Source organism: Oncorhynchus masou, unplaced genomic scaffold (assembly GCF_036934945.1).
Source record: "Oncorhynchus masou masou isolate Uvic2021 unplaced genomic scaffold, UVic_Omas_1.1 unplaced_scaffold_2433, whole genome shotgun sequence".
NCBI lineage: Eukaryota > Metazoa > Chordata > Actinopteri > Salmoniformes > Salmonidae > Oncorhynchus > Oncorhynchus masou.
In genome coordinates, this window is record NW_027008886.1 from 1 (window position 1) to 14,633 (window position 14,633).

Sequence of the window (14,633 nt, forward strand, 5' to 3'; positions counted from 1 at the left end):
TGACGACTGAAACACCTTGGTTCTCTCCCCAACATTCTTTCAGATGCCTTTTCCTTGCTTCTATCTCATAGATTTTTTTTAGACATCTTCTCTCTATGTGTCCCACACAATATCGATTACATTACACTTTTTCAACTGGTGCTCTACCCAAGGCAGCAAGACACTGCTGCCATATTTGCCTAATGTGGAAACTTAGTCGGTAGGCTTATTTAGGAAGTTACCTGTAGATAATGTAATTGTTAATTTGCTTAGAGTTTGTATTTTATAGACCAATAATGTAAGTCTATGAAACAATGTGAGACTGAAAATATAGCATTAGTAGCTTTTCTATAAGATGCCCAAACAGAAAGAACATCAACATCACACTTTTCTCTACAGTAGCAACATTTCCTTCTGATCCAAAAGAGACCCGGATTGCTCTGGTTGGGAACACTAGACCTGGTAAGAGTTTGACTCCAAAACCCAAACATGACTGCTGAGTACGTAGTCTTCATTTCACTGTACAATACAGTGATGGAAACTGATTTGGGCTGTTCTACCTTTTTTATTTGATTTTTGTTACGGGTTACCACAATTATCATTCCAGACAAGGAATGGGCTAAATTACAGCGTAATTTGTGTGCTTGTCAGAACACTATTGTTAATCTCCATACGTTTAATATTTCTCCACTTCACAGTTTTGTCGGTGCAACAACCATAAGTCTGATATACCTAGTTGTGTCTTTGAAAATAAATACATCCAAACTGGCTTCCTTTTTGTGTGTGCTAGAGACATTCACAGTTGAGCTTACTCAGTTTAGCTCAACGCTGATTGGTTATCATTTTTTATTTATTTTTTTAATCAGGGGAGGCCAAATGCTTGCTGGCTTCCCTTGCATTCAATGCTTCGGGCAGCAACAATGTCATACTCTTTTTGTCAAGACAGCATCCGATTATCGGGCTACACATACAGGGCAAGATGGCCTTTGTTTCGCTCACTCTGATGCTTTCTCTGGTGAGATACATTCAGCTTCAGGCAAATCGAAGGAAAAGTATGAAAAACAGAGAGACAAGGATAAATAATTGTGTGTTTATTGCGGGGGAAGCCTGGCTTCCCTTTGCATCCACGAATAAACACTGATCGTAGAATCTAAACTCTGGGCTAAGTTACCGTGACTTTTTATTTCATTTATCAATTGAATTAGCTATGTATGTGTGTACATGCAACGTGAAAAGTGTATGAATGGCTTCAAAACATCATAATAGCCTAGATCATTTTAAAGGTACATTATGCAGACATTTCTCTGCCATTTCCTGGTTGCAAATATTCTAATAGTTTGCCAAATATAAGTTTGTGATCAAACAAGCAAGTATAGTGTAGAGAGTCATTGTACCATCGAAACAGCTGTGAAATATGTTTTCAATAACCAAAGATATTGTATTTTCTGTTGTTTGAAGCTGGTGAACAAAATCAAAAGTAAAAGATGCAGAAATGAAAGTTAAGAATGGGAAGAATAGAAATTGTGCACATAGCATAGATCTAAGCTTCTTAGAATTGATTTCAATGATAAATACAGATCTATAACTCAAATTTCTGTCTGAATTTTGTAGGGTCACCCAGAAAGTGACCTTTTGCAGCTTTACATGTTTCAGGACAAAATTACATGTTTTTAAGTATTTTTGTTGTTGTACTGGGGATAGTAACATTAGTAATATAATAAATATATATTTTTTGAAAAATGTTTTTATATATTGATTTTTTATATGTATGTTTACCTCATATAATATAATTGTAACGTATGCATTTAGGTGTCTGTAATAGAATACATGTGGCAAAAACAAATGTAGACATTAATAAATGCATTTCCATAGCTTCCAAAATATTAATTACAAACAAGGGGAGTACCAAGATGGAGGCATTTTGGCTTCAACACAGCACCCCCTATAAGTCATCTAGTCTATATATAATTTATTGGCACAACACCATGCTTAACTATTCTCTTTGCATTTATACATGTTGCAAAGTCAGTGCAGATGTTAGTTTACCAAATCATAGTGTGTATTGCAGTGACTCATTCACAGTCATAGACTGCTTTCAATGTAAGGAAACAAAAACCTTAAAGAAGTTAAATGGTTCATCTGTACCTTTTATTTTTGGGTCAAAGTGTTATAAGACTGAACAACATTTTCTAACATTCATTTCCTGTTGAATATAAATATGTTACAAAGAAAGGCATATTGCATCTACATTACAAAAATTAATGTCAGAAGTGGGATTCGAACCCACGCCTCCAGGGGAGACTGCGACCTGAACGCAGCGCCTTAGACCGCTCGGCCATCCTGACATACAGGAATTATATCAAATTACCAGTACATGAACGTGACAGTTTACTGTAGCTTGTTTCACCATGAGTATTGTGGGGAATACTAAAATTATAATACATTGGAAAAATGAAGAAGAACATTATCCGCGGTTTACGCAACCATTGCATAAAGCCACGCCAAACGTTTGCTATTCATTATGTTTTATAAAGAAATGCCTTCATAATAGCGAACCTTGCGTTGGTTTGCGATCATTTAGATATCCGGTAAATAGCCTACTTTCTTAGCTATCTATCTCTCTTTAGAATAAATGTTTATTACTATATCTGGCTTGCTGTCTTGTGGCTATAAAGGAGTAGCAGTAGCTAGCTAAGTCTGTTGGGCTATAGTTTTGGGAACTTTTAACGCTTTACTGGACATTGGTTTTGGAAGTTAATTAAGTTGTAACGTGAGAAAATGGCAGGCAGACAGATACAGTAAGTACACAAGCATACGGACACTACGTATTGTCTACAACAACCGTTATTGCATTGGACAGCTTGACTGAGAGAAAGTCTACATTCTCACAATCAGCACCTCACACACCTCTCTGGGGGACCCTGTTGAATAAAAAAAATTATCACGAGAATACCTTGTTGACAGGTCATCGGCCCCACACTGACAGTGTGTGATTTGTGTTGGTCCAGTAGAGGGCGCTGTCAGACCAGTTATTCTGACAAACTATTTCAGTGACGAAAACTGAGCAAAATCCTTTTTGTTGTTGTAGCAACTTAATAAAATCATGATAGATAGTCTCTATCTGCCTGCTGTGTTTCTATTTGAAAATAACATTCCTACTGATCAGGACCAGTATATTCCGGGGATGGCCATGTTGTATAGTTTTCCAGCTGAACATTGGCAGATGGTAAGATATAGAAAAGCCAGTGGCACATGAAACATTTTCTGGTAAATTTAACACAACAACAACAACATAATCAAACACTGCTTTACTGTAGGTTATGAATATTAATTTGGCACACTACCAGATTCAAAATTGTATATTGGCCGAGGTATATTGGTCATATATCACACCCCCTCGTGCCTTATTGCTTAATTCTATATTTTTCTACTGTATCTAAGTCCATGCCGCTCTGACATCGCTCGTCCATATCTGCATATATTCTTAATTCCATTCCTTAAGATTTGTGTGTTTTGGGTATATGTTGTTAGATGTTACTGCACTGTCGGAGCTAGAAGCACAAGCATTTCGCTACACCCGCAATAACATCTGCTAAACATGTGTATGTGACCAATACGATTTGATTTGATTTGAAAAGTGTCACATATTAAAATATTTTCAGTAGGGTGCAAGACATGCAGGTAACATTTTTTTATAGAATCATAATTGTTTTACAGAACATTCAGGGAAAAAATATCCTCAAATATTTACAGGTATATACTGTATATATATATAGTATGCAATTCTCTTTATTCCATTAACAAACATTGGCAATAGCTTTTCTCCTAATTTTCTTTCTCTTGTAAATAATGTAGCATATCATTTCAAATAACCACACAATTGAATGTATTTAGACAAACAACTGAAGAAGATACTTAACTTGCAGAAAGTCAATATGCCTTGTAACATAATAATCATTCCGTAGTTTCAATCAACACAATGCAAAACCATAAAACATGTTTAAAGCATTGACTAGTTGCAAATTGTTTTATAGGTCTACAATCCTTGTTCATTGGTCTGCTACTGTATAGTACTGTATGTTACAATTAGAGGGACTTAGAGACAGAATTACAGGGATTTAGAGACAAAATTACAGGGATTTAGGGACAAAATTACAAGGACTTAGAGACCAAATTAGAGGGACTTAGAAACAAAATTACAGGGACTTAGAGACAAAATGACAGGGACTTAGAGACAAAATGACAGGGACTTAGAGACAAAATGACAGGGACTTAGAGACAAAATGACAGGGACTTAGAGACATTACAATCCATTCTGATGCCAGATTGATTGTCATTGTTTCACCTCTAAAAGCATGAATGATTCATTGCTGTATGTCACCCGACACCTGTTCTCACTGCCTTGATTATATCAAGGTGGTTGAGGTTGGGTTTCCTCACACAGTGACAAGAGCACACTGGTATCTTACTTAATGTGATTCTGTCCTGGTTCACAGACATTCACCCCAGTCAAACCCTCTAGGCCTATATAACTTCAATGGAAGCCTTTCCTTTCCCTAAGTGCAAACGCTTGCATCCCTTCCTCAGTCTGCCTGATGGTAAGCTGTTTACCGGTCATTTTCATACTTGATGTCATAAGCGACGGGTCCCTCCATGGTGAATCCAAGGTAAAAGGAGACCTCCTCCGTACTGCATCCACTCCGGACCCCACCAAGGTATACTGGACGCACTGAGATCTTCAGATTGCCCCCGTAGTAAACATAAATGTCACCGTTTTCCGTTTTCCCTTTGACCCGTTGTAACAGGTTTTGTATCTCAGGATCCCTCCATATTGCTCCACTTTGCCACAGTTGATGCGGGTTTGGGGGTCTATCTTTGGATGAGGCCTTCTTGTGTGATGTTTTGGGTCCCTCTTTGTACAGCAACTGATCAAGCCTGCCTTTGTGAACTATTCTCCTCAGTCCTCTTGATTTCCCGAGGTAGAAATGTGCGATGCAACTCTTCGCCGGAAACATGTGGGAGAAGCGACGATGGAAAGATTTTTTCGATGAAGTGACATACGTGCCAATGTTTTTGAACGTTGTGGTGCTCTCAAGCAGGTTGTCCTTTCTTGGCCACATCAGCAACATTGAGAGGTAGTACAGCTCTGTGCAGTTTGAATGGGTTCCCTCTTCTTGCAGTGCCTCGTTGAGAAGGGAGACCAGCTCCTCGTACCTCTTCAGCAATGTTGAGCTTTGCTTAATGCAGTGAAGAACAATGTTTGCAAGGATGAAATTGATCCGGTCAGCCATGAGTTTCCGTGTAGAATTTTGAACAATGAACTGCCATTTCTTCAGAATTAATTCAATTTGATTCCCATTCTTCTCATTCAGATACTGCAGAAGACCAGCAAATGAATCCGCTCGCTTTTGCTCCAAATAGTTCCGCTGCTCCTCTATCTCCTGCCGGAGACTCAGTTTTGGTTTACTGGCCCTTTCAGAGGCTCTCTCTTCTCCCGAGGAACAGAAGATGTGAATGTACTTCTTGAAGAGCTCTGATACTTTCCGTTTGTTTCTGTCCTCTGCTGTTTCCTTCTCAATTGACCTTGGCTTCAGGTATGTGAAGTAGTTCTCAAAAAAACTGAACATCTCCTTCAGCCGTGGCTTTAAAGAGACCAGGAATTTCTCGTGGTATGACAGAACAGCAATGTATTGATCATTTGTACTGTTTGTTGTTTCATGAAAATCACTCACTGGCAAGTGGTTTTTGAGGAACTGCAGCATTTTGTCTCGCTGGAGTGCGTCACTTTTGTTGAAGAAAGGAATATCTTTGAGGATGTCAAAAACAATCATTGAAACTTCCATTTCACCGACATACCCAGATGTGTTGTAGGTTCGTTGCCTCTTTCTGTTGGGAAGATCAAGTGAATCCATTGGCTCGTCCTTCTTTGCGAGTTCCTGTGAATCTCTGAATGCTTTGGTGGCCTGAAATGCTAATTTTAGGCATTTGTCTAACCATTCTGGAGTGAGCTCCTCAGCACGTTCAATTTCATATTTCAGGTGGCTTTTGTACACTTGTCCCAATGTGTCTGCAATGTAAGAATTGTACATTTTCTGCTGTGCATCCTTGGCCCATTGCAGAGCAGATATATAATCCTTCTCTTTCAGATAAAAATGCCTTGCCAAAGCTTGTGGCAGAGTTGCATTTTTGTCAAATCTCATTGTTGCTCTTACAAGAACTTCTTTGATTTGGCTGATTCCCTCATCCGTCTGTATGTCTTCAATCAAAGGAGAGAAGAGTGTATCTTTGTCATGTCCAAGTTCCTTTCGTTGCCGCGTGATCAGCATACTTTGGATGTTTTGAACCAGGATGTCCTTACCTATGCCAGATTTGTACAGCAAGTCACAGTGTAACAGACTGGTTGTTATTTCCCCCAGTTGAAGCTTGTGCTTTCCGGTGAGGACTTTGAGGCAATTACTTGCAATCATTTGGTGTAGAAACCGAACTGCCTGATAAGTGCCCTGCTCTTCAATGTTGAAGCGGATCAGTAGCGTGGAGTATGGGTTCATTTTGTCCTCAAGTGTCTCTTTTCCCCACAGAGCATTCCTAATCCCCACAAAATCCTCACATAGGGACAGGGCCATGTAGGAGCCGTTCACATATGTATTTAGCAAAGCTAAGAGTGAAAATAGCTGTCCTTCTTTTCTGGAGGAGTCAAGATCTTTCAGGGTGTTGCACACCAGATTCTTGATGTACTTCTCACTGAAATTGTTTGTCATGATCATGAAGGCGTAGAACGTTTCAGGTTTTTGATGGTGACCTTTGAGCTCTTTCAGTTTCACCTCAAAGAAGCTCTGCTCTTTGGTGGAGAGTTTGTTGATCATGAACACATTGTCAAGTCGGCTGTTTCTGGAGCTCTCTGCAGGAATCTGTGATCTCTCACAGTTCAGTATGATGACCATTAGAGTGTCAGATTTCTTCTTCTCGTTGGCTGCACTTAGTATGCATCTCTGTAGGTCTTCAACGTCCTCCCAGTTGTCCACCAAGAGTAGAACAGGAGAATAACTCAACTGCTTCTCTTTGCCACAGGTCAGCAGGTGTGTGACTTGGACTGCGATCTCACTGTTCTGTGCTGTGGTGTTCTTCAGAACGGCACATCTGAATTTACATCTCAAGTTCCACAACACGTGCATGGCCAGTGTTGTTCCACCACATCCTGGATGATGGAAGAGGTTTATTATTATGCATGGCGACGTGTACCCCTCTGTAGGTGTGATCAGGTTGTGAAGATCCTCGTACTTGTCACGTTTGATGAATGGCAGACAACCTGGCCTCTCGGACAAGTAGAAGTTCCACCAAGTCACTTGTCCGCCTCTGTAAAAGTCCTCCTCCGTGTTGGTCTTGAATTCCTCAAAGGTGTCTTTGGTTTCAATTTCAGTGTTCTCACATTCATTTTCACTCAGTATATCAAGTACGGTCATCAGCTCTTCGTCTTTTTGTGTCAGGAGGACTGAACTGGAGCCAGAAGATGGCAGATATCTCCTAGAGGACCGTGTCTGGGGTTCTTTGATTTTCCTTATGGTGCAGTCGATTTCATTCAGGCTCAATTCGTAGATACATTTACTAGTAATATCCACTTTGCAGCGAGTGTTTATCATGTCTCTCCATTGACTGAATACATTTGAATCTTTGCATATGCAGAGCATATTATCCTCACCCTCAAGAGTGCGATAGATCGCACAAAAGGCCTCAAGTATAGGGCTTGAGATGTCAGTGACTCCTGAGTGAAGCATGAACACCACAAGTAATCTGTCTTTCGACAAGACGTCTGGATTGCAGAGAAATGAAACCATATCGCTGATTTCTCCAGCACGTTTCTTGAGCCATTCACTGGTACTGAAAGGTCTGTCTGCTTCACTGACCTCATTTGCTCGACCATTACAAAAGACCCAGCTTGTCTGCTTAAACAGGTTCAGCTTTCCGATAACAGTGGAGACATTGTCATTAGTATTGTACATTCGAGGGTAATGAAGATTCGCTATGCGATCTGTTCTGTAGAAACTGCATGTCCCGTTCATGTCAGATTCTGGGTCAAACTCGAGCACTGCAAACAACTTCATCTCTTTCAAAAAACCCAAATGTTCATGGCGACTGGGGTGGCACTTGTTTGTGACAACTATAACTTGCAATGAGTTTTCAAGTGTGTCTCTCCCATGAGTTATCAATTGTTTTAGCCTCTGACCTTGGTGGTTTTGGTTGGGCTGCTGACAGTTGCTCTCCTCTTTTGACTTACGTGCTGAAGACCAACATTTGACTTCCTCTGTCAAACCTCTCATCTTCTCCTGTAGACTTCTGGGATTATTGTCTGCAAGAATGTTGATGCTCTTTGGACCTTGTCGAATAAATAGACATTCAGTTTTGTATTCTTCTCCATTTTGTTCAGATATTATTGAGGTATAGAAAAGCTTTTCTTGAGTCTGTGAATAACTTGGGACAACATCAACTTCTATCACCCACTTGTCTGAAGTCGCGCCATCTAGACGTTGAACCTGAAAGAATTTTGGAGGTCTGATGCATGCTCTTGCGATATTTGTTTCTTCTCCAAAGTGTTCCTTTAGATGCATGTCAAACCTGTCTGTATACATATTGAATGATGGCAGATTTTGCCCAATCACCTGTCCATGCATGTGTCTGGGCCCGCCTGTCACCCCAAAATGAATGGTACCATTGGTGCGAGAGTTCATGCAGGCTGCGGAAAAACAAAACACTTCATTGCTGAACTTTTCCAGAATATCTATCTCACTGGCTTCCTCTGTGCTTGGCAGGAGCTTGTACTCATGTACCGGGTCAATGAGATTGCTTGGACCGGATTCAGGGGGGAGGGTATCATTTTGTATGTATGTGAACGATTGGTCGTTTTTGTCAAAGGGACGTGGGGGACATATTCTCTTCTCCAGATTTGGAGCAGTTTCTCTTAAGTGGTCAAATGATGAGATGGACGTCTCACTTTGTCTCGTATTGTCCTCCATATTTCCATAAGCTGGAATGGATTCCGACTCTACCATTGGCAGTAGAATGGGGGAAGCAACATCTGAACCAGAATGTCTCAGTTCTTCCACTGATGTCCATGATGAGCTTAGACTTGGAGCCACCGACTCCGATTTCACACTGTCAGAATCCAGAGTTTCCTCATGTGACCCCATCCTAGCTTCTGGTGTGGCTCTAAATCTAAATCTCTCCTGTCTTCTGAAGGGGTCACTCTCAGGGGGGTCACTCTCAGGGGATCTCATGCTTCTCCCTACACTCTCCAAGTCGTTTCTCAGTATCTCTACATTTTTTATGATTTGAATGGCAGGCCCAAACTTAACACCGAAATCAGTCAAGTCCTGTTTCTCAATGCAAACCAGGCTAGCTCCTGACACGTCCTGTTCATAAAGTTTTGTTGCGACCTCAGGGAGTTTGAGGCTACTAATTAGCCACTCTTTCACATGCTCCTTTGTCCAGTCTTCGATTCTCTGTGGGAATTCTCTGAGGTTGCTGACTCTGTTCATGCCATGATGTTCAGTATGCTGAGAACCCAAGAAATAAAAACGATCGTCACCATAGGCAGTTGTATTTCTTTTTAAACCAATTAACAGTTACTGTACCTGCACATAGTTGATATTTTTTATTTGCCAAATCACCAATGCCTATTGCTTATTATTATTGAAACTAAGAACAATCCACTGAATGTACATTTACTATGCACACATAGAGTTTCATCTTAAAACTTGCATACCATTGTTGCATGCACTCCACCAATGGACAGTTGTGTTGTGTCTGATGTCATCATCCTACAATTGGTGGAAATACATTAGGTGGAAATACATTCATTTGGAATTAAACAAATTGATGTTTTGGATCACCTCAAATGTGTTTTTTTTATACATACATGCAAGGTATTGTGCATTTTAATTTTGTTGATTTTTTTATAGTAATGAATTCCCACATGACACACTTTAGATACTTTATATTATTTAAAAAATCATCTATTAATTCAAATCATAAATGACCTTGAAGATGGACCCATTGACTGGTCACTCTTCATTGACAGATAGCTGGGCGTAGGTGAGTCTGCTCCCTCCCTGCAAAAAAATGAATTGATGTGTGTTTTTAATCAATCCTATGCTCATGTTCAGTCACTTTTACAGATCTGCAAGATGTCTATTAGAAATCACATATTCAAAGTGTCTCCGAGTAAGAGTGCTGATCTAGGATCAAGTCCCCCTGGATCATTATGATCTGATAGATAATAGGCAGAATCTACCACACACCCAAACCAATTTAGTGAGGGTGCTGGAATCAAAATGCTAAACTGGAGAAACAGGAAAAAGTCGCTGCACTTTTCCAGACAGATGAAAATCTATTTATTTAATTGTGGCTGAGCTTTCGGTCAGTCAACCGTCATCAAACCATATGCAAAATAATATTCAAAACTGATGCTAATCAAAACTGATGCTAATCAAAACTGATGCTAATCATAACTGATGCTAATCATAGCTAATCATAACTGATGCTAATCAAAACTGATGCTAATCAAAACTGAAGCTAATCAGTACTGATGCTAATCATAACTGATGCTAATCAAAACTGATGCTAATCAGTATTGATGCTAATCAAAACTGAAGCTAATCAGTACTTATGCTAATCAAAACTGATGCTAATCGAAACTGATACTAATCAATACTCCTACTCTGAGACTGTGAAAACGGGCCCAGACCTTTTGTCTTTTGTCGATTGTTGGACATATTAACACATTGCAACATCCTCATTATGAAAATCATAAATTACCTGCGATTGGGAAGAAACTCTCTCTTGTAGTTTATCGGTGGATCCATTGAGCGGTCACTCCTCATTGACACACAGCTGGATGTAGGTGACTCTGCACCCTCCCTGTGAAAAATACAGTCAGTCCCCTAACCCTATAACATAGCTTGTAAAGACAGTTGGAAATCGGGACCCATATTCATCCACATGCAGTGTTCACACTGCACAAGTCTCCTTATCCCTGGATTTATTGAGATTTTAGCCTAGGGCTATGCAAGTCTTCACACTTACACATTCTAGCACCAACCTTAGCCCAGGGCCTGGCCTTGCTCCGGAGCAGGGTTAGGTCCAACTTTGTAGGACTAGACCCAGAAACCCGGTGCCAAAATAGCCCGTGTGAAACAGGGGTCAAGAAAAACGCATAGAATATTTCACTGTCCAATCACAATAGCTGCATTTTCATTTCATTTTCATATGCTTGTGATGAGTTCTGCACATTATTTTAATAAGTACATTTATACTATTTCATCCTTCCATCTGAGGACAAAAACCTGACAAAAAAACATACTTTCATCGGTGTGAAAACAATGGTTGCTTATATGTTTTATTATATCTAACTAAAAATGAGTTGCTATGTAGGCAGGCTAACGTTCTGAACACCATTCCACTGTCCCCATAGGATATGTTTTTAGGTCAGGATTAACAAATGTTGGATGTCTTGTTTGAACACAGGATGAATGGTTAGCCAATCAGGGTCAGGTGTTAGTCATTGTCTCCAGGGCTAAGAACATTGCAGTGTGAAAAGGCCTAAAGTGTCTCACAGTAGTAGTGTTGATTGAGGATCAGTTCCCCTCTGTCCATATAATATTATTCACTATGATCTAAAAGGCAAAGCTGATCCTATAGCAGCACTCATACTCTGAGACTGAATACAGGCCCAAACCTTTTGTCTCTTGTGCCATGTCCTCGGTGGAAGTTGATTGGCTGACCCATTGAGTGATCACTCTTCATTGACAGACAGCTAGGTGACTCTGCTCTCTCCTCCTGGGCCACCAAGCCCTGTTTACCAGGGCAGAGAAGACTTGACACTGCAACGTCCTCATTATACTCCTGTGGGGCTGTCCATATATTATTCACTATGTGGGACTACTATGCAGCCATTGAGACGGACACCTTTGTTCTTGTGCCTCCCACTTCAGCACCCTCAGGCGATACAGTGTTGTCACTGCTCTCCCTCCTGGGCCAGCACCCTACCAGGGCAGAGAAGACTTGACCCTGCAACGTCCTCATTATACTCCTGTGGGGCGGTGGGACTACTATGCAGCCATTGGCGGACATGTTCACTCCTCCCACTCTCAGCACCCTCAGGCGATACAGTGTTGTCACTCATCCTGTCTCCACACCAGCATTCAGGTTCCTGACAAAGACAACGAAGCGAGAGGGGTGAGAGGAAAGATCCGAAAAACCGCTCTTTAGCAGTAACGTCTTTATTGAGGATAAGTGTATTTACTGTGACTGTGATATGTGGTTGTCTCACCTTGCTGTCTTAATAAGATGAATGCACTAACTAACTGTAAGTCGCTCTGGATAAGAGCATCTGATAAATGACTCAAATGTCAAATGCTCTTTAAACGTGTATCAAAATCTCCCGCTAACTTCATTCCCTTCTGAAACTCTCAGCATTGAAACAAGCGGAAGCAATGTACCGGACTTCTTGTCCAAATCATAGAGAAACAGGTCTAGTAAACACACATTCCTATATGACCACAACAGACTAATACCTCTCCTCTGTATAGAAATCACTTGGGATACTCTCGTAGAAAATGTATTGTTTCCCAAACGTGGTAGTTATGTTTGTAGAAAAGGCGTATCATATTGTGTCCCCTTCAATAGGCAGACTGTGCATTCCCATGCAGTAGTAATATACCGTTTCTACAATAGCCAAAGAGGATACAGGTCATCTGGTTACTCTCTCCTATGGTCCAGGGATACACCTCCCCTCGATGACTCAGCAGTTGCACATGCAGTACATTTCATTTGACAGTCATGATTACCTGGAACTTCAGCTTCTCATATGAACTTGTGATTTGAAGAGTGTCATGGTTATTTGACAACGGCTTACTTCCCAAACATTACTATGAAAAGCAAACAAACCTATTCATTGCCTATCGCCTCATCAAACATGGAGTAGACTGAATGAAAACGTGTGTTTCTGCATTCCAGAGACATAATATACCAGGGAGTGTACTGTAACTGTGTACTGTAGACTTGCTACGTCAAGATTTTCCCTCAGGAGCCATTTGATTTCAGTGCGCTATTGAGTAAACTTCGTCACCCACGGAGTCTGATTTATACATTCAGAATCTCAGTTATTGCATGAGAAATAATCAGTACGATTATTATTATAATTATAACGAGCTCAACGTAATTAGGCTGCATTCATTTGTAATAAATTGACTAATTACAGCAGTATTTCTAGTTTGGAAAGCATTTGTGTCGACAATAACAGAATATATCCAAGACTTTAAACAGAACCTTACCACTCAGAGTCCTAACTTCACTCATATCTGCAGTTTGAAAGGTCTTAGATCCTGCGCAGCCACAGAAATATCAGTAACCGTTTCCCCGCTGTATTCTTGACAATGAACCACTAAACTCGTCACGTGTTCTGGGCCGCACCTAGGAGGTGCCGAATTGAACCCCAGAAGCTACTAATACAGGAGAAACATGGTCTATTTAGTAGCCCACAGCTAGTAGATCCTCAGCCTGCGTCTGAAGAGGTGTGGAGGCTGATACCGATCACACTTTAGACCGACCCTTGATCTCCATATAAGGAAACCAAAGGGCAGAGTCAGGGTTTGTGGGAGGTAGCTTTGGATATATATTTCTTGGACTAAAATATGTTAGGAAGTAGAAAGCAAAACCTATTGACTCCGGTAAGATAAAATAAGAAAGAAAAACAGTTAGAGGAGCTTCTTCTATGAAGTGTGGTTTGTGTTTTCTACCCGTCTTCAACTCTCAGCTCGACTTATGAAGGCAAAGAGTCTGGGAATTGAGCCAGTGGACCAGTTCTGTACTGGCTCGATGCCAGTGTTTCTGCCCTCTCCGACACCATCTCCATTACATTATATGGTGGCTGTCGTCTATACACCACCACTAGTCTTCAACAACCACAATGTATATATATAATATACCTTATCATGAGTCAAAGAAAATGATATGGATCCTGTAGGACACAATGAATTGCAGAACACTGGAAAACAATAGTGTACATCTACAGGTTAACAGTTGACATGATATTTTATTTACTGACAGAGATATAGGAGAATCTAGTACAATACAGAGACAGTTTTGCAGGACACATAGACTAAAAGGCATACTCTTACATAGTTGGTGAAAGGTGGCGCTCACACAGAACACATACTGTACAACAAGTGGACAAAACATTAAGAACACCTGCTCTTTCCATGACAGACTGACCAGGTGAATCCAAGTGAAATCTATGATCCCTTATTGATGTCACCTGTTAAATACACTTCAAATCGGTGTACATGAAGGGGAGTAGAAAGGCTAAAGAATGATTTTTTAACCTTGAGAGAATTGAGACATGGATTGTGTATGTGTGACATTCAGAGGGTGAAAGGGGGGGTGCAACTCAATATTAGGAAGGTGTTCTTATTGTTTTGTCCACTCAGTGTAAATCATAATAGAATGACAGGTTATATTGACGTGCATAATTAAAATGTATATCATATTTCTGATCGTTTAAGGCTGGTTGACGCTTGGCTCTTGTTGCAGAACGACAGAAGGGACGAGAAGCAAAGAGCTGCAGTGCCTGGTTATATAATGGACCTACAGTGGATGTTGGA

The 14,633-nt window shown here is 40.5% G+C and overlaps 1 protein-coding gene and 1 non-coding gene across 2 annotated transcripts; both read right to left on the reverse strand.

Annotated features, from left to right (window-relative positions):
- Window positions 1-2,241: 2,241 nt before the first annotated feature.
- On the reverse strand, window positions 2,242-2,324 carry trnal-cag (transfer RNA leucine (anticodon CAG)). The gene has a single exon. It is a non-coding gene; the product is annotated as a tRNA-Leu (tRNA).
- Window positions 2,325-3,655: 1,331 nt separating this feature from the next.
- LOC135533535 (sterile alpha motif domain-containing protein 9-like) lies at window positions 3,656-13,546 on the reverse strand. The gene is made up of 6 exons (XM_064960816.1): window positions 13,305-13,546; window positions 12,047-12,181; window positions 11,708-11,874; window positions 10,011-10,082; window positions 9,737-9,791; window positions 3,656-9,527 (listed from the first exon to the last, which is right to left on the reverse strand). Exons 2-6 carry the CDS (start codon window positions 12,152-12,154, stop codon window positions 4,587-4,589), a joined length of 5,343 nt encoding a protein of 1,780 aa, XP_064816888.1. The 5' UTR covers window positions 12,155-12,181; window positions 13,305-13,546; the 3' UTR covers window positions 3,656-4,586.
- Window positions 13,547-14,633: the final 1,087 nt, after the last annotated feature.